We start from the raw sequence: 24,410 nt of genomic DNA on the forward strand, positions 1-24,410 counted from the left end.
GACATTTCATGTCTGTATGGAATGACATTTGATGTCAATAAATACTGTACTTGTATTGACATTAGGTGCTAATAAAGACTATTTTATATGTGGTCCCAATAAATATAAAAAAATTTGGCCATTGGAAATTCTTCATATTAAAGGATAACATCCAGTGCCAATATTGTGTAGAAAAAAGTGTTGTTGTATAAAGGACAACACAAAGTGCTAATAATGACTCATAGTTGGACTCAACAATGGGTAACATTTAATATTCATGAATATTTACATTTTAACAAATGAGATACTATGTTTATTGCTCATTAGTCAACAAAATAAGTTTCATTACTAGTTTAGAAAAAAAATACTGTGCAGACATTTGTTATTTATACAAGTCACCACTAAATGCTGAAAAAGATAAGCACTCATTGCCATTACCCGGTAAGTAAAATTTAAAACTTAGTGCACTGAAGGTTCATTATCAGTACAGGGTGTTTATTGTTTTCATGCTGTTTTGGAGTAGAAAGTGCATATGGAATGCACCTTAACCTCCAGGTGGTCAATTTGGTTTAAGGTTCATACTGTACAGTATTCATGGTATTCTTATAAGTGTGTTTAAAGCCATGGGAGCCATAATTACTAAATTTTATTTATTTTTTATTTTATTATTTTTTGGGGGGAATATTAAAACTTGTAAGTATAGTTACATGTATTACAAATAAGCTGACAGGGTTTCATTTTGAAGTCCTTGGTGATGGTAGAGATATTTTTTAACATGATACCTGTATATAAATTGACATTTTGCACTAATAACATTTGACACACATCAGGAATGGATAGTATTTATTGTTAGTACTAAATGAGAACATCGTCTGGCTCAAATATAGGTACAGTACTGTAGACATAATTAAAAAAAAAAAAAATTCTTCTTCCAAAAATAGATATACAGTACAGTCTTGTATTCATGCAGACTAATGGAAACAAAAGAATAAATCATTTATCTGGTTTGGTTTTGCCATGGTGAAGCCTGTGTGTTTACTGAGGTGCAGTTAGGAGTCCTGGGGTGGTGTAGGGGGACGTAGAGGCCTGTGGGACACAGCCTATAAATGCATCACTTAGTGTGCGATTTTAAAAATTGACACCCAAATGTTAGTAGTCCGCTGATTTAATGCAACCTTATTTTACTCTACTGACTTTTACATGTACTGTATAGAGTTAAAGGATGATTTTTTGTGATAGCACACTTATAATTGTTGAACAATACCTCAAGTTGATTCTCATAAATATTAGGATGTGTCTTTATGAAACCCTTTCAAGTCCTATCCTTATATACAGTTGTACAGTAGTATCTCAAACACTTGGGACCAGTGACCTATGCATGTACAAGATATGGGTTGATGTTTCCTGCCCTGTTTCAAATGTCCTGGAGTGGCCACGAGCCATTAATGATGCCATTTGTTACCTACAGTAATACTTCACTCTCAGAAATTTCACAGCTGCTGAGTTACCTTATAAACATCATGATGGAGCCATAAGAGTGATATTCTTGCATCTGGTAGACACATGTAAATGTAAACGTAAATGCATGGCGACTTGGGAAGAAAAAGAGATGCAATTTTAATGGATAGTAGTGATAGAGGGGAGAATGATAATGGAAGTTTACTTTTTGTGTATAAACAACCTTTCAGCACAGGGAGATGCCGGAAGGACGTAGTAGCCAAAACTACAGTATTGTACCACGAAGGAAACAAAGGGCCTTTAGTAGCTAACCAAGGCTAATTATGGGTATTATATTTTGATGTTTTAAGTCTTTTATCATTGTCCAATTAATTTATAAGATCAAGTATTTTTTCTTAAATTGAAAAAAAACCTTAGGTTAAGGAATGCAATAATAGACTGAGCTTAGGGCCGAAAGAGTTAAAGAATAGCTGAAAAGATAGGCGGATAAATCCCTTAAGTTCGTACTTATGAAAGTTGCTTTTGGTGTGAAAAAAGGGAAAATTTGAGTTAATAGGTAAAATATAAACTGTCGGTTTTGAGAAAAAAGAACAGTGTTAACAAAATGAAGAGATCAGTTGCTAGATTGAAAAGAGTTTAGATATCAATACAGTACAGTATAAGGAGAAACTTCACACTAAGGTGAGAAGAGGTTTAGTTTTCAGATGAAAAGTGTGATACCAAAGTTCAGGAAGATTTGATGCCAACTTCTAAAGAGGTTTAGTGCCATGGAGGAGATATCCCTGAATCTGGTACACATTATATATGGTGGACGTTGTAGACAGTGGCAGTTTTGGTTCATAAAGGCACACTGAAAATAAAAAAGAGAATATATTATATAACTTGTAGGTCCAGACATGGTAATACGGTAAAGAAATGTAGTTAGACAGTACATGTATAGTATAAGGATTAGATTTTGACACCCTTCTGTAGTACAGTACCCGCATCAGGGGAAGTTTCAGGGTTTGAACATTCTCCCCCTTATCCTAATGACCCGTGCATATGACCTCAAAATATCCCTGAAATTGGTCAGTTTTTCCAGGGGGTGCTAACACTGCCCTCTCCCAATCCTCCAGCTGTATGAGGCTGCTGTGCTCACCAGTTTACTGTCCATAAATGACACAATATATATGTGTATGATCATCCCCAAAATATGCCTCAGAAACGAAAGAGTCCCCCCCCCCCCTTTGAAAATCCTAGGACAGGCTTGTAAACTTGGCGGTTGTAGATGTTGTAATCTTTCTTAGTAAGGGAGGTTTTTGAGTCTAATCATTTTGGTAGCCATACTATATCAATTCTCGATCAATTGGCCATCTACTATGTACAGTAATAAGATTTAACCTTTATTATAATTATCTTTGTAACTCATTGTTTTATTAAGTAAAGTTCAGTATATACAAGAGACTACCAGCAGGTGGTGACCTTAAAGCCATTAACCATCATCAGTGTTTAGTTTTTCCATCAATATCATGTATGAAGTATTAGTACTGTACTGCCTATAACATACCATTGTGATGGAAGACAGAGGAGGTGGTGGTGACTCATGCAGCCCTGGCTAAGAGGCTTGGAACATCCACGTCTGCATAGGACACCAGACCTGAAACGAAATGTAATTTTGTGAATATTTTCATCATACTAATAGAGTTATCTTGAAGGCATGATATAAAATCAGGTTCTGAAACAAAAGTATGGAGGAAAACTTGAAGGGAAAGAGTTAATTTGACTGATTTGTTAATGCATATATCCCCAATGGGCCTATGCTGTTCACTTTTGACTGTTCTTAGCACTGACAAACTGGTGAGTTGCATTGCACTGTTACATTTGCAAGTTTCATGCCAGATTTTACTTCCATACAGTACAGTGTTTATATACCTGAACTGTCTGTGTACATTCTGAATCATTGTGAACTTTTATGAAAATGTTATGGAATAGCTCTCTATCTCTTATTTAACTTTATTGAAATGCAGGCACTACTTTGACAAATATATAGCTTTGATATATATTTTTGAAAATTAGGTCACTGTAAGCTCTAGTTGCAAGACATTCTTTATGGATATGATCATTTTATGATACGTACACAATCTAGGGTACCCAGTATTGCCTGGGGTTTATTTTTGAGAAAGAAAAGTTCACATAAGCATACCAAATTTCAGCTATTATCGTAAAATCTGTGACCACGCATAGGAAAGATACAGAAAAATAAATATTTTTAATGAAGGAGTCAATCTTTGGGAGTGGGAGGACTCCTCACCACTGAGTCCAAACCCCCCAAAATTTCCACCTTCACAATGCTTGTAGGGGGAGTTATGACACATGAAGTTATGTAGTGATTCCCAAAGGTTTATAAATATACCTGGTAGTGTGTTAAATATTTCTTGTAATTGAAGAAGTATAAATGTACTTAACAGGTTTGCTTAACCTAAACACAAAAATGCACAAATAATTTTGTCTGACTGTGAACCAGGAAAGCACTGGCATCCGTGTTAGGCTTCCTGTATGGCAAATGTGTACAGTGCAATTATTTTTGTTTCTGTTTTTCATAATTTTTAAGATTGTTTATTTGGTTTTTAATGACGTTTGGGTTGTATTAAGAATTTATTAATTCGTAAAGGGTTTTGTAAATCATTTGGTTGGGGAGATCCCCTCCTCCTCTCCCTTTTATGTAAGTGCTGGTGCTGGTGGGTGTTCCATGTTTGGCAGGTCAATAGAGGTTTTGATATCGAGGGAAATGCAATTGTGCTGTATGGCTCTCGGCAGTGTCCCCCCCCCCTCCCCCAGGGCCAACTCTCGACACTTGTGGGTTGCATGCACATCTCCTTTCCAAATTACAGCTCTCTATTTCAAAACAGTAGCTGCACATAACAGACACAGTGAAAAATGGGTCACGGTAATCTGCAAAATGTTTCATGCATTCAAGTCAAATAACTATATACATTACAGCATTATTCTAGTCATGTTCTGTAATAATCTGTTACTGAGACCTACATTCTAGATAAATAGTCCATAGGTTTAAGTCCATCTATGGTTCCTCGATACTGTAACACTTGACTCACCAAGTTGCATGTGACTGATCAGCTATTAACACTTTGTGATCTACATTAGAGAGCACATCGTGTCCCAGTTATTGTCAAAGCAGGTGAGCTTCTTGCCTTCAGAAAACTTTATCCCTAACCCATAGTACACTAAGAACAGTTCAGTACACTTTCTTTCAATCGTAAGATTTAACATTCCTGGTTTTATAGCTATCACGTGTCCCAAGCAACGTTTTCCTTTCCTTTCCTTTCTTTTGCTCAGTAAGGACATCCGGATTCCTTTCATTCTCCATAACTTCAGTCACTCTTCTGTTCATCCTCAGTAGATACATGTATATTTAAACACCTATGCCTTTTTTTTTGGGGGGTCCCTTTGTCAACCTTAAATAATTCTAGAGGGTGAGGTTTACTGGCCCCAGACAACAAGGACTGTCATGTGTGAGTGTGGTCGCCACATCTCGACATATTTTCGGCTTCTCTGTTACGCACATATGTTCCCTTGCTACGACCTTCATAGTCCAGTATTAGCACAGGTGGAAACCGGAATCTCCTGAGAAAATCTGTGATGTATAACACTTTTCTCACATCCGATCCGAGGATCGAACCGGGGAAGTAGTTGGGAGAGGCAGGCGCGTTAACGCAGTACACTACTAACAGTGGGGTATGCTATAACGAACGGATCCTACTACGAATATTCCTATAACGAACGGTTTTACCTATAAAATTGAGAATGCTATAACGAACGCAACTCCTACAACGAACGCGGATGAATACGGGACTATTTCGCCTGGCGCATGAATATTGTTGTACCGGGACCCACAACAAGAGCGTCAGGCGCCATCTTTGTCTCATTGTGTAGCCAGTGCACCACTGTTATTGTTGAAATTTCGTCTTTTGATGTGGAAATTCGCGTTATTTGTATAACTATTTTGTTATACTGTACAAGTATACAATTGTAACAATGAGTCGTCCAAAGCGAGTGAGAAAGCTAATAACCCTTGAAACTAAGAAAGAAATTATAAAGAAACGTGAGAATGGAAGAAGCATTGCGAAACTTAGTGATGAATATGGGATGGCTAAATCGACTATATGTACGATTTTGAAGAATAAAGAGGAGTTAAAAACTGTGCAAGTGGCTAAGGGAATCTTTAGACTTAGCAAAGCAAGGTGTAATGTGATTGAAGAGATGGAAAATTTACTCTTAGTGTGGATAAAGGAGAAAGAAATGGCAGGTGGTAACATTAGTGAAGCTATAATTTGTGAGAAGGCTAAACAATTGTTTGAGGACCTTAAAGCCAAGACTCCCAGTGGAAGTGATAGTGATGTGCCAGTGTTTAGGGGTACCTGCATGCTGAATAACACTAAGGTAAGATAAAGTACCGTATTTTTTACATTTTCCACAGAATTTTTTCAGTGTTAAGCGGTTGTATTTGGGGGCCTGGAACGGATTAATCCTATAACGAACGAGGTTCTGGAACCAATTACGTTCGTTATAGCATACCCCACTGTACCAAAATCTTTACTATTTTTACTGAACACTCAAATTTTATTATGATATACTCGAACACAACAATGTACACAAGCAGTGGAGACACAATATAAAAGACCAGGTAATATTATTCTTGTCCATTAGATAAAATTTCTGGCTGGTGTTGCTCGCACACCTTCCCACATTATAATAACGCGTAATTTACCCTGGGAGCCTATACGTTAGCTGACCACACCATCACCAGGTTGTTATCACCGTAACTGATCCAAAAATCGATCAGTATATTATCCAATGTAGAATGCAAACACTTTTTAAATTCCAGCAGGACATGATTTTAATTTTCATCATCCAGATTGGCATTTCCTGCTCCCGGCGCCAACGTTGATGATGCAACTGTCAATTGCCGCAAAAAATTATGTTTGCCATGTCAAATTGCTCACGAATTGAGACGATATCGAACCTTAATTGATTGGACTGGGGGCTTTGAGACGTCCCCGGATACGAAAAGAATGCTTACGGCAGATCAGCGTAAGGTTTATAACACCTTTGGGTTTATAGGGTACGTCAGAACTAAAAAGAACTTTATGGCACAGCTAAATATGGGTGAGAATCTTAATGTTTGCGCTTTTTCTTGGGATGCGATTAATTCACGTGCTCTAATTTCACTGGGTTTAAAATTCTAATGAAGCTATTTGCCAGCTGATCATAGCGAGTGGGAATATTTACCCTGCCCTGATTACCCAACAATGACGGGGGAATTAACTCAGGCAAAAATAGGTGGTCTCAATCCCACCTCGGCTACCGCTGCGGTGTTTGGTGGCTATGTTCACGCGCTTCCACATGTTTTAACAAGCCTAAATGTTGAAAATTTAGTTATAAGTTATAAGAAAATATACTCTGTAACATTACCCACGAAACCCATAATGATATTTTGGTTATCGTTTGGCTAACGTTAAAAAAAAAAAAAAAAATAATATATATATATATATATATATATATATATATATATATATATATATATATATGGTTTTGTAATTTCGAAAAAAAAAGAAACTTAACATATGGAGTTAAATGAGTTTTGTTTGTTTTTAATTTAAAGTCTGACTTTCGGAGTTTTGAGTTCTTGCCTCTAAACTTACACAGTAAGCCTTGTACAGTTAAGTTATGCCTGGACCTTGTGTGGCGGTTTTCAGTGTGATTGTGTTCCCGTATTAACTCTCCGACGTTATTGATATAATGTTAATTGTAAAAAAAAAAAAAACGAAATTGAACACAATATCATTATTTTGACACATTTATATTCTGTAGTAGAGTGTAGTGTGTCTATCCTCAAAGGGTTAAACCATAGTCCTCAATGGGTTAAACCATACTCCTCAATGGGTTAAACCATCGTCATCAAAAGAATTAAACCATCGCCCTCAAAGGGTTAACACAAAATCATCACTCAACTTAAGGGGAATTTAACGCGACGTAATGGGGATTTGGCCCGATTTTATGGAGGATTTGACGCAACTTCTGGAGGATTTAATGCGACCTTTGAAGGGTTTGACGCAACTTCTGGATGACCTCACATGATGTATGGCGGCCTGACGCTATTCTTAGAAAATCTGACAATGACGCGCGGAGGAACCGACAGTTTATGAGGGATCTGACTCGTCTTGAAGAGGGACACATACCTGTGGAGGTGACGAGGTGCTGGAGGGAGGCGAGGGCGGAGAGAAGATCATCATGACACACCCTGACGCCGGCGACCACCAGGCCACCCTGACGCTCCACCTCTACCACCACCTGCAACACAAACACACCCGCGATTGGTGTTTTAATTGGTGGATTCTGAGTCTCTGTCTGTCTCTCTGAATTGACAGTGATTTGTAGTGGAAGCATTAACAGTGGGTACTGACCTGAGCGCCGGAGAAGGTGCCATGCCAACCAGACAACTTTGGGCAGTCCGGGAGGTCCTTCAGGAACACTTGTGGGCAGAGTTCTTCCTCCCCCAGCTCAGGCTGCTCACCTACCTGCAAGTGGAAACATTTCCATGATAAGACGCAGGTATTCAGTTGCGTAATACGTTATACTTGTTTGCCTTGTTGATATCTAAATGACACCATTAATTTCTTATCCTTAATAATTGAATTGGTGTTGAATGACACCTGTGTAAGAAGATATCTGTTAAGCATGTTACATACAGTTATAATACATGTTTCTATACAAGTGTGCTTGAAGGGGTTGTAAGAATTACTTGACAAGATTTATATAACAAATATATTGAAGTATTCGTTTTGAGAAAGGTTGAGAACTAAGTTGGTGTATTGGTTGCTGTGATAAGGTGCAAGTTTACTTGCACGCACACACACACACACTCATTCATTCATTCTTTCATTCAAACAATCCTTTTCCCGCCACGGTTGATGGTGTCTTGGCAGGTGGTGATCTAATTCTTAACATGTAGTAGCTACTGTAATAGGTTACTCCACCTCCTTGATATTGTCCTCATTTATAACTGAGTGCACAATGTTACAAGTGAACCTGATTCTCCCTATGTGTAGTCATGTTCTTTTACCGATTTCACCCATATCACGGCTTCTATCACCGACACATTGTTATTCTAAGTTACAGCAATTTATATTTAAAAGCGTACAGTCCATAAACAGTGATGTAATTTATGGAGGTGTGAGTACCTGAGGCATGTCGCAGATCACCATGGACTCAGAGCACGACACGATGATGTCCTGCATGCTGAGTACATCTTGTTGCTCATTACTGTTACCCTCAGCATCACATGAGAGACCTATATCTGCCAACTTCTGACGCAGGTCTGCTCGTGCCAGGAACTTTCTGAAAACACTAAATTTTTGTTCTGGGGATTTTCGTTGACTTTCTTCGTGAGTGAGTCTGCAGATCTCTGTCTCGTCCTCGGCGTCGACAAGCACCCAGGAGGCTTCGTCGACTGGGCTGTTGGATCTCGGTCTCTCACCTTTCTCCTCGTCCTCGTCGACAACCTCGTCCCTGCCACCGTCTTTGGGTCGATGTTCGTCTTCGTTCTCTGCCGCCTCCTCACATTCTGGCTGTGTTGGTGTCGGAGAGGGGTTGTGGGAGGACCTCTTCTCATCATCGACGGCAGCTTCGGCTATCTCTTGGGCCAGTAGCTCCAGGTCCTGCGTCATCTCCAGGTGTGGCTCCGGACACACCGAAATTTCCAAGTTGCACGAGTCCTGTTCCTCATTGTGGTCTGCCATGTCTCTCTGTAACAGTTATAACAGTTATAGAGAAACAATAAGCATTAGTTGTATGAAAAATGTTTGACACACACCCACGTTAATTATTATTATTATTAGTAGTAGAAGAAGTAATTGTTACACACATACACACACACACACCTTGAGAGTGGTGAGTCAAGGAGAAGCAAATAATGTTTTTCTGTTATATTTTTTTACTCGTGTTGTTTTAAGAGTGTGTGGGGGAGGACGTGCCAGCCAGTGTCCTTGTGTAGGCTGGCTATTTGCTAAGTCTGCTTTACTTGAGTTTACAAAATATATTCTTAATATGTGGACACAGTCGACACAATGTTTCCCACAATACAATAAATCTTTCCTTTACACGAGCCTTTAAATTAAGTAAACAATGCATATATAATATCAATGGATGAGAGTATTACTATTAGTGATTATTGTACACACTTGTCTTGCCCTCCTCCCTTGTCTTACCCTCCTCCCTTGTCCTACCCTCCAACCTTGTCCTACCATCCAACCGTGTCTCACCCTTCACACTTGACCTATCCTACACACTTGACCTTCCCTCCACACCTCTCCTACATTCCACCCACCAGCCTACCTTCCGCCTATCACCACGCGTTCCGCCCACCGTCCCACCCTCCACCTTCTGTAGTATCATTTATCTACCACCCAACTTTCTACCCTTCGCCCTTCTCTCCACCCACCGTCTATCACCCATCTTTCTACCAATGTCCTTCCCTCCGCATATTGCTCCACGGTCCACCCATTGCCATACCCACTATCCACTCACTGACCCTCCACCTATCACCCTACCAACCATTCACCATCGTACCCTCCACCCACTGTGCAACCCTCCACCCACTTCTATATTCACCCTCCACTCCATTCTCCAACCAGGAGTCGTCGTCCTCTCCTGTCTCGCGGGAGTTTCTATGAATGGTTTGAATTTTGAGTGTTATACACATATAATGAGGCGCTCTTGTGCTTCCATGGTGGGCGGCGCCCTAGACAAGCACTCCCTTCCGCTCGTCTGCTCAGACGGGACAAAACTGGGGACGGTGGACTGTGGACCGGGATGACTGGCATCACACCGACATGCTGGCCGTGATCACGACTGTCCAGCGCTCTGCTATAGATGGCGTCTGTTGTCACGGCCTCACACCGGCTGTTTGCTTAATGAAATCACATGTATAAGGGCCCAGGCTTGTGCAAAAGCGAGGGGGCACTCGAGTCTGTGTGGAGGCGTCTTTCCCTCGACGCAGCTGCTCCGCCCGCCGTCAGCAACGGGTCTTAGCTCTTATGCCAGGGGTCGACAAGCGCCACGCACCTGCCTCGCGCCACGCGAAGATAAAGGAAATATGATGCTAAATTACGGTGCAGGCAGCGACGGGTGACTTTGGCGGCGAAGCGCAGGCGGAGGCAAGAGAGCGGCTAGAGTGACCGGCGGCCGGCAAGTGGGGGACAATCCTGCACTAGTTTACTTCACGAGTTTGCTTGGCAAGTTTACCTGCGAGTCTTGAGTACAATCCAGCACAATACCCTCGTCGCTTCTCGCTAATTGGCTGTCCGGAAGCCCCTCCGGCGGCCCACTGCTGCCACCCGCTGACGATAGCCCTGCCCTGCCCGCTACCTCTCTCACATGTTTGCACACCACATTTTTATAGCAACAGTTGATTCATATAAAAACTGAACACTATTCAAAACTTCAGAAACGAAACATTTTTTAAAAGAATTCTAAAATCACCCATAAAAGGAAGACGTTGGCAATTCTGCTAGACGGTAAAAATGGTCACATTGGATGATGTTTCCAAAGACGAAGGTTCATTTTATTGTTCTTACCATAAGCTCATCAAGTCTTAGAGACGCTTGAGGGTACATGGAAGGCGGATATGTTGAAGGAAGATGTTGGGAATTCTAAGAATTTGACAATAGGGGCGAGGTCTTCTGCTGTCTGAGCGTCTAACAAAGGTTAAGATAATCTTTAGAGAGCTTGGGTTTGCTTCAGTATACGTCCCGGTATGACTGTGTTTCGCCACTGTATTAAGGTATATCTAGGTGCCGGCCCATATGCCTTTATCCATGCTCGTTGTTATGTACACATCCTTGCGGGTCTGACGAGGATGCCGTTAGGATTATTCGAGGAACATAGACAGTGGGTCGAAGATATTAAAGTTGGAGTGAGATGGTTAATGTAGGTATCCTCGGTAACTATTGACCATGTTCTGATTTTTACACACACACACACACACAAGGCCTAACCTTAGTATTGCAGGGACGTGAAACCGACGTGTCTTAAAACTAACGGGACATAAAACCAAACAAGATATAAAACTAATGGGTCTCTGAATTAGTAGATCTTAACACTAACGGGCTTTCAGTCACTAAATAATGGTTTCAAGGGTAAACTGGGATCTGATGTACAGCTTCATATCTGCCTTGTAGGTAATTGAAGTTCGATAATTATCAGTATTTTTCGTAGGCATTTGTCTTAGTTCAGGTCCTTGGTACTGTTATGGTAGTTAGGCTGTGTCATTTAATATCAAGAATTACGTCACCTTATGTAATAATACACCGTAGTTCCTTCTGTTGCCTCTATTTATCTTTGGTTTTTTTCTTTCCCTTCTGATTCCCTCCCCCTCCCCCCTCCCCCCTCTCTGGTTCTGACGCCCTGGAGCACTGAGTCACGGGGGTGAGTCACTTGTACCGTGAAGGTCCTTTCCTGGGTCAGGTAATAAACGCACATGACATAATATATTATGTCGTGTGACTCAGGGTTGTCATGTCTCTGCCACCATTTTGTCATGCGTCAGAACGGAGGAGCTGCAGACAAAATTTTCGTGCCGTAAATATTAAGTTCCATCTCAAGTTTACTCTTTGTGACTGTAGTCATATGAAGTACCTTAGTGTATTGTAAAATATATTTCCAAAACTGGAAGTCGTGTTTTGAATTCATTAGTTTTGTTCAAGTGGTTCGTAATGTGGGATTCGGATTGTTAAATACTGTAAGTTATCTCCGTGATTGTTGTTGTGGGAAATAATTTCTCTTAAAAACTACGACACGTCAAAAGTGGCCAGGTAACGCGGAAGAAAGTAACGTACATACCTTACAGATTCCGGGTCAAGATCAGTTGAAATATGATAGAAGGGGAGGGACTAATTCCCATGCTATTTTGATATCGTCTTAAGAACTTGTTCAAGTTGTATCGAATATAATGGGTTGTTGTAGCGCTGTACACATTTCTGTGGTTACTCAGCATCTACCGGAACCTCTAGAGATGAAGTCACTGATCCAACGCACCACCAAGACATGCATACTTCACTTATTTAATGGACAGAGTTGTTGTACTTACGAAAATCATTCATTTTCTGACTCCACAAAAACTGCTGCTGTCATTAACATTCGGGAAAATCGATTCTTTTGTCATTTACACATTCAGCAGAGGTAGAAGGTCTGAGCAAGGACAGTGAGATCACTGCATTGTGCGGGAGACGGTGACCGCTGACTCACACCAACTTGCTCAAGGGTGGAAGGTTCTCTCCCTTGTGCTACACCCTTGTTATCACTCTTTTCTTGCCTTACCTCTCACACTTCACCAACACACACTTAAACTTTATGGATAACACACTTGTACGCTATTTTCTGTATAGCGATGTTGTCTGCCGTTCATTACGCAGATTTACAGGTGTAGAGAACGGCTGGTTAAATCTATTGAACGTTTATTGTTTGTTGGTGAGCCAGTTCAGGGATTAACAGTGAGCACGACACTACAGTATTTTGGGAGTGTCTGTGTGTATACGTAAGACGGTTACTGTGCACAGTATATCTAGGCCCAAACATCGGTATCATAACATTTTTAGCGTGTTAGGCAGTCCCTAAACCAGAGGACGTTTTGTGATAGTTATAACCTAAAAAAAAATCTTAAAATGAAGTTGTATGGAGATGTGAGCAAAGAGTATCAATGGGAAATGAATACCTGGAAAAAGCAGCATGTATATTCTGACAAAAAAGATACAGAAATATGGAGTGAATATACAAGTCATCCGCGAGAATGGCTTGATGGAGGAACTGACTGAGGGACGCGCATTGATAAACTGACGGCACTGATCTAGTTTTCCCTCAATGGTAGGTGTTGGTCTTGGTCATTCACGTATAAATGGCGACGTTGCTAAAGAAACTTATTTTTGAAAGTTAATTTTTTGCTTCTCGCAGCAGATCTGTATACGGAGTGGTTGAGAGGTTCAGAATTCTGGTTAGACGAGGTTAACGTGACAGGATGGACGTCGTGTGTGGTGGATCATGACGCTAGTGTACAAAAGTGTGCTGTGGGTCCACGGGCGGGAAGACAAGGCAGTTGAGGTGATTCTTGTCACAGTATACCTCACCTTCTTGGCGTGGTCATCTCCCCTTCCACTGTCTCCACACAACTTATTTTACTGTGACCCGAGAAGGCTTTTTTCCCCAGCGCGTTAGGTAATCCCAGCGTACTGTTATACAAAGGTGGTATGTGTCATATCACAGCGTATTGTTGTCAGGAGCAAATACCGTCAGATGATCTTGAGATTCTAGACCTTGATTGTATCCGAAACATTTAGTGTCATATTATTTATTACCAAAATTTTGATGTTGTCTAAAAGGTATCACGTAAGTCACAGACAGGTGTTGTATCACCAAGCGTAGTACAGTACTGGGGTCACAAAACATGATGCTGCGTCGCGGAATCCTCAGATTTGTATCAATACTAACAAATGGCAGCACCGTGTTAACGATGGCTTATACAGTACTTGATGCGCAAGGGACTCATACACATGTACGAGCTCTCGTCACTACCAGGCTGTACGCACATAGTTTATTCCCTCCTCATGTTGTACATTATTTTCATCGTCATTCATTTACGCTTATGTACTGGACCAGCAGATAATATCACCCCAGGCACTTCCCACATAACTTCATATTGACCCAGTGACAAAGCAGCATTACACATGAGTATACACAAACCTACCAGTGTCCCCGGCTGTCACTGATTTGGAAATTCCACGAGAAAAAAATGCTCACGGAAACATTATTTTTATTCAGATTAGATAATTCTTTACTTGTGCCGGATGTCACTGATAGATTTATCGTGGTTAATACGTTGACGCTGTTATCGTTAATGAATGATAATAGCTCCAGGTATAGAACCGAGTTTGAACAGACTACAGCAGAGCGATATCTAAAGTGACCTGAAACACTGGAATGGAGGTATTACTAGTGTGGCGGTCAATACTATCACGAGAGTAGATTATCCAGAGCATTAAACTAACTTGTTATTTCCACCTAAAGTCCCTCACTCACGGTTTGGCAATAGCAAGCTTCTTAATACAACTTGATTAGGATTTTGTAAAGAGCACGAAAAGTTAATTAACTTTTCATTTTTATCGTATAAGTGTAATTTGTATTTAAATTTTTTATCCCTCTTCATAATATCAAGGACATATCCTTGTTTGTCTGTCCGTCTGTCAGAAATCACGTTTCCGTTCAGTAATCAGCGAGCGTTATCAATGTTTTATATACAGGCGTTATAACCTTTGGCCTCCTGGGCAGTGTTGGCGGCCAAACATCACCTTTGATACTTTACATTTAATATAGAACATAGTTGGTATGAACATTTATTTGTATTTTATTAGTTTGTATGTACGATTTTCCACCACTTGTTTATCTTAATCTTCTCGTTCATTCTACTCTATCCTGTTTCTTCGCCATCCTCTCCATTTTTCCTTCCTATCCTCTTTTTACTTGTGTTTCATCATCCCGCTTTTACTGTATCCTCCTTCACCATATTAAAGAGAAAACAACGATAGAAACAGAGAGGTGGGGTGGCACTGGGTGGTCACCTGACACCACCTGTGTGTGTTTTAGGTACGTTGAGTAGGTAATGAGGTCACGGACCCCACAGCGTCACAGGTGAGAACGGAGAGCACCAGTGATCATACCTTGCGCTAGGAGAGACTAAGGCTTAATTTTTGTTATTGTTTACGTTTTTCTTGTGCTCCTCCTGGGAAATATAGTAAATACTGTTCGTCCTAAGGTGGACAAAATTATTCTCAGGGTACAGGTCATACAGTAATTCCTTTCAGAGGCTGACAAGTATAGCAGCGTCTTGGTGTACAGTGTGCGTGTATCTCTTAGAGCTCTGGCTACTGACAGCTTCAACCTTTTATTTTCAAACTTTTAGATAAACTTCCTAAGAATCATCGCTACACGTTTATTGTTTTTGGACGAGGTTGGTCAATGTTCAGACTCGAGCTGTTCTGCTACATGTGATGCCATTGTTATTAGTAAAACCTTAATTGCAATGTATACGAATTACATGAACATGGAAGAAAGACAAAATGTAATAAAAGTTTACCGTCAACGTAATCTGTAACCAGACCATACGTACAATTGATTTGTTTACTTTATTTAATTATTTCACTTATAATTAATCAATTTGTATTATATTTCAAGCTAGTATCGTATTCACTCTGAACATTTCTTAACCATAGAGGTGAGGGGCATTTGATATCGTTCTCTTAAAACTTCATTGTCTTCTCTTGATTTAGGTCAAGGTAAAGGTCACACACAGGTCAGAGGTCACTCGGTACGGCAACTTTAATATTTTTACCTGAACGAGTTATATTCCATGACGGTAAAAGTCAACTTATCCAACTTTACAGTATTTTCTTCAAACCTTCAACTGTAGGCTTTTTCCTCGAGGGGTTATTGCGTGTACGTCCGACCTTTCAGTGTATTTTAGGCTGCGTTAGTCGACCAATTATACACCTGCCTGACATGACTGATGAATGTTTTTCGCTTGAGGGACCTTTTATTTTTGTTCCTCAAGTGTTCCTAAACGTAGGCAACACTTACTTATTTGATGTAAGTGTGTAGGAGAGTGGCACTGGTGAGGGGCGTGGCCGTGTGTGTGTGTGTGTGTTGTTAACCTTGAAACACAGGAGAGATGGTTTGCCTCTTCGCACGACGCCTACGACCTTGAGTCTTGACTGACCAAGTAAATTCTTAAGGTAGAGTGAGTCATGCTCGTGTTGGTGGACCTACTCCTCCTTTACCTTCTACGCCTAACATGTGGTTTCGTGAGGCCCTTCTTTACCTTGAGTAGAAGCCTCGTCTTCGCCACAAAAAACCAACCGCTATAAAACCTGTTATGGAACTGTTTGCACTTTTCACTATAACAGGTAACATGAGCCTCATTTTCAATCTTGGTCACACAAGGCTTCAATGCTTTTGTGTATTGTGGTCTATCAATGACGCAATCGCACAGCTGGGCAGACCTTGCTTGACGTTGCCAATAGAGACTTGAGGTTTTTCTGTAAGATTTCTCCTTGTTCTGTGTTCGAACTCAAAGAACTAGGAAAAGGATACCTACGGAACATTTATACAGTGTGACTCAAAACTCAAAGCTCTTTATCTTGCACTTTAACGGTCGCGTAGACTAATCGCGGTAGAAAATATTGATCTACGCAGTTCGATACAAAACGAAAGACGACGAGCGACAGTGGCACGCACCAGGGTGTGGGTGTATTCGACCACTACACTCCAGTGTTGGCTTGGCGCATTTGACTTGTTGATAAATATACCGTTAGGAGTGAGTTATTTGGGTACAGTACAACCACACTACTGACAGTTGAATAAAACACATCTTTATTGCCTCTAAGCATAGAACACTACACTATACGTATAAGTAATACTAACACATGGATATATGAGCCGCTTCGTAAATATATTTGGCGTTTCTACTTTTTTGTACAGTATTTGTAATCACCTCAAAACGAAAACGGCAAAAAGTTTATTGTAATTAAACTGAAGGATTATTACACAAATAATCAATATTACCGAGAAGGGGCTAAAATGGTTATACAATCGTCAGCTCTATGGCGCTTTCATCTGCCAAGTAAGTATATTAATCAAGGATATAAATTCCCTGTAGTATAACCAAGAGAAGAAATATTTATAATTAGCTGTAATTACTCGAAAAGTGAGACACCGAGACACTCACAAAATTCAGTATTGAGTAATAACTTGGATGTATTTAGTTATGGACTCACGACTACCAGTAAGATGAATGTATACATGTATTAAGGTAGTAAATTATATTGGTGAGTGATGGGGAGACGGGGGAGGCCTGCCGTCCCAACAAAGACTGCAATGGAGACAGGTACGCACTTGTCCCTGAGCTGTGTACCACCTCCTTGGCATTTTAACTTGTTCGGTTTAGATTATCACAGCCTATTGTCCTACATTTGTAACTGATGTCGCGTTTACTCACAATTATTGACACTGTTGGGGGTTTCTTTGGCAATGGGTAGAGACGTTGTTTGATCAATATTATAAGGCACGATATGTAAAAACACTTACTCCATCCCTCTTGCAGGTCCGTTGTCTTGGTTATGTCTGACGTGTGACACAGATCTTATACACACATCACCACTAATACACACACGCAGTTAAACTAAGCACTCACCAAGTTGGGTAGATTATAGTCAGTGAGCTCCTTGATATGTACTGTTCGCGCGTGCACCACTAGTTTCGTTCGTCGCTGCAAATCGAAATGTGTGTGGAAAGGGTCACAACAATCACTTTCACTGTCGACTGGAGCATAAGAGCTTGTTGAGGTTTACTTCTAATGGTTACGCTCGGTAAGGGGCACCCTCACTGTAACGCTCCTTCAGGGGGTAACAACAGCTGATCTGCGGCCCTGTAAACAGCGTAGCCTCTGTATAGACAAAGCGATACTAATTTTTTGTTTTAAATATCATTATCGTGGACGTTGATTTTTAATTATGTACTCCTGACTAAACTTAACCCTCATTATTAAAACTTGTTAGTGTTGTGATGTCCGGCTGTGTGTTTATCTTATGACGAATATAATTGTCGTATTAATCTACGAACTGGCAACTCTTCGATCACAAACCAGCAGCAGCAACCATAGAAAAAAAGTAGGTTTTCCTGATATATTTATTTCCAGTTATGCTGCAAGGAGGAAAATTTCGAAACAGCAGACAAAAGAGTAATTATTGGAAGAAATTATATTTGTTGATTTGCTGTGAGCAGGTGTGTGTGTGTGTTGGGAGGGAGTCAGTCTCAGGTGTTTGTGGCAGGTAAACAACAACAACACAGTGAAAATAGAGTTGGGAGGCTGGGTCACTAGGTCATCCAGGTACACGCCTATGTAAATGTTATGACGTCACCTTCATTCTTGATTATCGTGACGTCACCTTCATTCTTAATTATAGTGACGTCACCGTCATACTTACCCCAATATTTTGACGTCATATTTATATTTACCTAAATAATATGATGTCAACCACCAAGCCTGTCTAAGTATTTTGATGTCTCCTTATGCTTATTTAAGTATCCTGATGTCACCTTCACTTTAACCTGTACACGATGTCACTTTCATCCTAACCAGCACATGACGTCGCCTTCAACCTAACCAACACAGACGTCACCTTCATCCTTAGCAGCACAGGATGTCACCTTCATCCTAACCTACACACGACGTCACCTTCATCCTAACCTACACACGATGTCACCTTCATCCTATCCTACACAGGATGTCACCTTCAAACTTAGCAGCACAGGATGTCACCTTCATCCTATCCTACACACGACGTCACCTTCATCCTATCCTACACACGATGTCACCTTCATTCTAACCTACACACGACGTCACCTTCATCCTAACCTACACACGATGTCACCTTCATCCTATCCTACACAGGATGTCACCTTCAAACTTAGCAGCACAGGATGTCACCTTCATCCTATCCTACACACGACGTCACCTTCATCCTATCCTACACACGATGTCACCTTCATTCTAACCTACACACGACGTCACCTTCATCCCACGTCACCTTCATCCTATCCTACACGACGTCACCTTCATCCTATCCTACACACGATGTCACCTTCATCCTATCCTACACACGACGTCACCTTCATCCTATCCTACACGACGTCACCTTCATCCTATCCTACACGATGTCATCTTCATACTAACCTACACACGACGTCACCTTCATCCTATCCTACACACGACGTCACCTTCATCTATCCTACACACGATGTCACCTTCCTATCCTACACACGATGTCACCTTCATCCTATCCTACACGACGTCACCTTCATCCTATCCTACACACGATGTCACCATTCTAACACCACGATGTCACCTTCATCCTATCCTACACACGACGTCACCTTCATCCTATCCTACACACGATGTCACCTTCATACTAACCTACACACGACGTCACCTTCATCCCATCCTACACACGATGTCACCTTCATCCTATCCTACACACGACGTCACCTTCATCCTATCCTACACACGACGTCACCTTCATCCTATCCTACACGCGATGTCACCTTCATTCTAACCTACACACGATGTCACCTTCATCCTATCCTACGCACGACGTCACCTTCATCCTATCCTACACACGATGTCACCTTCATACTAACCTACACACGACGTCACCTTCAAACTTAACGAAATATTCTCGTTCACGAATTACTGTTCAACGCCACAACCCATCGACCTCGCTCACTCGCATTGCTACAACAACAACCACCACCTCACTACAACCACTGTGAGGTCATCATTGTTGTAGGTATCGTCTTTATTTACTCTTCTTTTACCTTTTGTATTGAATTAACCACTCTTCCCCATTATTATTATTATTATTATTATTATTATTATTATTATTATTATTTGTTGTAGTAATAGTAGTATTGTTGTTGTTATTAATTATGTTAGCTTCACAATTAACTGCTATGACGTCATCTATTTCAATGTTATGGCGTCACTTATACTTGCTTATAACATTATGACGTCAGTTGAGTTGACCTTCATGGCATGTTAAGTACTATGAGACCTTTATTATTACATAAATATCAAGATGTTACCTTTAAATTTTGAATATTATTACGTGACCTTTATAGTGACTTTTATACTGTATATTATGGCGTCATCTTAGATATTATTGTTACCATCATCTCCTAAAACATTGTGATTAATGTTCGTTTGAATATTTTTAATGGAGGAAAATTGCCCAAATGGGGTGTTTTATGAGGTAGGAATATTGGGAACTTTTTACAAGGGGATGGTTTAGGATTTAATGAATGGAAGGGAATCGGATCTTGTAGGAACGTTTTCTTTTATTGAACGTTGACGTGAATTACCGTGAAGGAACGTTTGTGTGAGTAAAAAAAAGTATTAATAAACGTTTTCAGTGTTATTGAGATGAGAAAATTATCCCTCGTGAATGTTTTCTGAAGAGGAGTATATTTAAAGAACGTTTTTTTAAACTATTAAATTAAAATAAAATTATCTCCAGAATATATAAGTCATAGTGAAGCCACAACACGTAACTCCTGGACTTCACTTAGTTAGCAGGACTTAGCCTCGGCGGTGGTAGTTTGTCCAGCGCGGTAACTCACCCACCCCCACGATATAAGCCATAAAAGTGGCCTTCTTCACCTAATCTCTTTATCCGGGAAGGAGTCCGTGTAATAATGTGGAGCTGGTGGTGCCTGGGAGACCCAGGTCACCACCCTCCCCCCACCTGACACTTGCATTACATTTAATATTATGAATGCCTGTGTTTATGTATACATGCATATATGTTTAATTTAACCATTCGAGACTACCATAACCATCCGAGCAGATTTAATTATTCAAGACTGAACCATCCGAGCCTTAAGTTAACCATCCGAAGCTTTAACTTGAATATTACCGATTTTAACAGCACCCAGTTCCTGCCTAAACCCTACTGAATTTAGCGATGGTTTGTTTTAATTCGCTACAGTTTACGAGGGTTGTGTAGGCAGAGTCTTAGGCTGACGGGAGAAGATGTGTATGTGATGAGACTAATCGTTCTGTTTTTGTAACTTTATCTGTAGTTACTTAATAATCATAGGTGCGTTGACGCTTATTTTGATGTTAGTGAAAGTTAAATCACGTAAACAAATAACATAAATGGTGAAAAGAGTGGAGTGTGGTGCTGGGTGTGATTTATGGGTTACGTGAACACAAGGTAATACAGGCGCGTCACTGAGGCAGGAGAACGCTTGTCATGAACTGAAAACTGATTTTTTTTTCACCATTAAAGTGAACCTTGAGATACAGAAACGAGGTTAAGTGATTATAGGCTAATTTCGGGAGAAGTTTAGATCGATATTTTTGTTGTATATTTGTAGGTTATCTTCTAAGGCCTTGGCTCACCCGTCCCATCCTAGGTCAAGGACACGTGGCTATCGGCCCTTTCTTCTTGTACTCGGTCGCTAGAAGGACATTCCAGTGAGCAAATCCCAATAAGGTGTTTAATTTATGCGTTGGTGTCATCTGTGTCATCTGTGTCATAAGGAGAAAGTGCTTTAGGTTATGGCTAGTGAAAGGTACTTTGATGTCCTGGGTTCTGTTGGCCACAAAGCTGAAGGACACTGCAGGGAAGGTGATGTGGGGAGTACAGTACCATAACAGCCCGTCTATTGCAGCAGTAGGAACGATGGAAAGGATTTGTGTGTATGTGTACTTAATATTTTTTCCAGCATATATAGGTAGATAGGATAGGTAGATAGAAGGTCAACTGGGTGATAATAGGTCATGTACTCGTATACACTTCAATGAGAGAAAGCAGTCGTGGTATACAGTACTCTTCTCAGGCTGGGTTATCACGCCTGGCTCCTGTGCTTGAGGCGTCAGGCAGCCTTGTGTGATAATCTGTTGAGTTAAAACACTGCTTGAAGGCTGGTGTTTATGGCACGACACTGAGAAACCTGGAAACGTGTCCCATCCCCTCTCACAATGCCAGTTGATAATTGTTTAATTAATAGGCTTGTGATATAACGACGTGTTAATGAGACTAATTATATTTCTTTACTCTGTAGGCCGTGATATTAAGAAACTCGAGAGAATGAACCATGATTACGTGTATTTATATGTTTTTGGTGTGAATTTGGCTCATAAAGCACATATGCTTATACTTAAAAAACAGTATTCTTAAGTAAATTCACAAATAGTCTTCCCTTCAGGTGCGTACAGTCATGCTATAAACGTATATACCATGACTTAACACCCTCGTATAAACATGTACCGTAGCGTCTGTTATGTGAGGGTTCGCTTGTGAGTCGGATATAATTACAGTCTATCAGAGATTTACTCCCTTGAGCCATTCTACGGAGTACAATAATATCATTTAAGTATATGACCTACATACACACGTGATATCCTTCACACACACACACGCACACACCTCATGACTTTCATGTACAGTGTAGTCGTAAATACAATGCCCACACGTACTGTACATATATATTTAATTATTCTCGATTTACATTCACTGTACAGTTTTCTTTGTCCAAACAGGCACAAAGACCTTTCACACTATAACATAAATATATTTGAGCTTTCCGCATAATCTGTACAACTACATAGACACATAACACCAACGCAAATAAACACATTGTGACCTTGGCATACACTCGGCAACACCCACTCACTCACATATACACTTATCAAATAACTCTTTCTACAAACATATAAATACTCTCTTTGTTTACTTACACACTAGAACACTCATAACAACACACTTAGCTGGAACATAGTATTATACCTTCAAGAACACAGGGATATACTGTACAAGCAAGCGTTGAGTCCTCGTACACAAATATACGCACATCATACTCACTACGCACGTCTTATAAACATGCTTATACATACAGTTGCGTATAGTGTGTGTGTGTGTGTGTGCGTGTGCGTGTGCATGTGTGTGTGTGCGTGTGTGTGTGCGTGCGTGTGTGTGTGTGACTACTTTCAGCATGTCTATATATATGTGCGTTTAGCTGTGTGTTTTGTGTGTTGCTGTGCGTGTCTGTCTGTCTGTCTGCTCAGAGTGTGCTATAGCAATATACTGTACCTACATTAGTACTCAACTAACGTCCCAGCAAAACGCTCATCTGTCCTTCAACACCCTTTCTCCCTCCCTCAGCCCTTCTCCCCTTCCCCCTCACCCTCACACATATACCCAAACAGTCCTCCCCCCATTTCCTCACTCCAGTCACATCCTTCCACCCTTTTCCCCCCTTCCACACCCCTCACCCTAGTCCCCCCCTTTACTCCACCACTGGTGGAGTCCACCAGCCTCACCACCCCATCACCCTCTTCACACAGTGCCACCTGCCCCCCCCCTCAGCCCCTCTCTCACAGCCCCCTCTCACAGCCCCCTAGTACCGTCAGTAAACTTGTGTCATATATCATTGACTCCTCCTCAACTTTCCTCTTGGCTCTACCTTCTTCTCCTCCTCCTCCTCGTCGCCTCACCACCGCTCTATCTCCAAACTTCTCTCTATGTCCAAACTTATCCACTTCTTGTCACGTCTTTCTCCCTTACTGAGTTACGTCCATGACCACGCCAAAGCCAATGTACTGTTCGTTACGCCACAAAAATCCGAACTTAACGAAATGGGGGTTTATTTTTTTTAAAGCCTCATCTCATTTTTGGATTTATGACCTATTTTTCCCCCATAAAGTTTCTGAACACCTTATAGTACCTTGACTTAGATGATTAATTACTCACAGGTAGGCTACTCCAGTGTCCCCATCAATTAATCGTAAGTACCTGTGTATAAAAAATAATCAAATGCAGTTACTAGATATTTTACTCGACTTACAAGTTTTAGTGGGGTGAGCAAGACACCTGGGTCGGGGGTGAGTGACCTACATATCTGTTCCACACGTGATAACACCGCAGGTTGACTTGAGCTTCGTTTATTATTACGTTTGTTTTGTTTTGGGTGAATTTGATGTTGATTAAATAGATCTTGGGAATAATATAAATTCATGTTGAGTTAATTGACTATAATGAAAAGTAATACACGATTATTGTAGCTGAATTATAGAAAAGTAAATAATGCATCAAATAAACCCACAAAAATCCACCACCGCTCAACCCAAGTCAAGAGAGACGCCGAAGAACCCAACCCCAAATCTGGAAACTTTTGCCAGGGTCTGTCAGTGGGCAGGTAATTACCAGTAATAGCCTGTCATTAGGGGGAGTCGGTGTGTGCAGGAATTAACGACCTCCTTGCAACTGGGATAACCTCGTTCGTACTCATTAGTGCGGGTAACTCGACCTCCC

General features: G+C 40.7%; 1 protein-coding gene across 4 annotated transcripts; it reads right to left on the reverse strand.

Moving 5' to 3' along the window:
- Nucleotides 1–677: 677 nt before the first annotated feature.
- On the reverse strand, nt 678–17,885 carry LOC121857342. Of its 4 annotated transcripts, none has more exons than XM_042353353.1 (6): nt 17,729–17,885; nt 8,676–9,239; nt 7,899–8,012; nt 7,674–7,785; nt 2,984–3,073; nt 678–2,287 (listed from the first exon to the last, which is right to left on the reverse strand). In XM_042353353.1, exons 2-5 carry the CDS (start codon nt 9,231–9,233, stop codon nt 3,018–3,020), a joined length of 840 nt encoding a protein of 279 aa, XP_042209287.1. In that variant the 5' UTR covers nt 9,234–9,239; nt 17,729–17,885; the 3' UTR covers nt 678–2,287; nt 2,984–3,017. The 4 variants fall into 4 exon arrangements, with proteins under 4 accessions (XP_042209287.1, XP_042209288.1, XP_042209286.1 ...); XM_042353354.1 differs by having other exon boundaries at nt 17,623–17,859; XM_042353352.1 differs by lacking the exon at nt 17,729–17,885 and adding an exon at nt 10,105–10,131.
- Nucleotides 17,886–24,410: the final 6,525 nt, after the last annotated feature.

Source organism: Homarus americanus, unplaced genomic scaffold, assembly GCF_018991925.1.
Source record: "Homarus americanus isolate GMGI-L3 unplaced genomic scaffold, GMGI_Hamer_2.0 scaffold30231, whole genome shotgun sequence".
NCBI lineage: Eukaryota > Metazoa > Arthropoda > Malacostraca > Decapoda > Nephropidae > Homarus > Homarus americanus.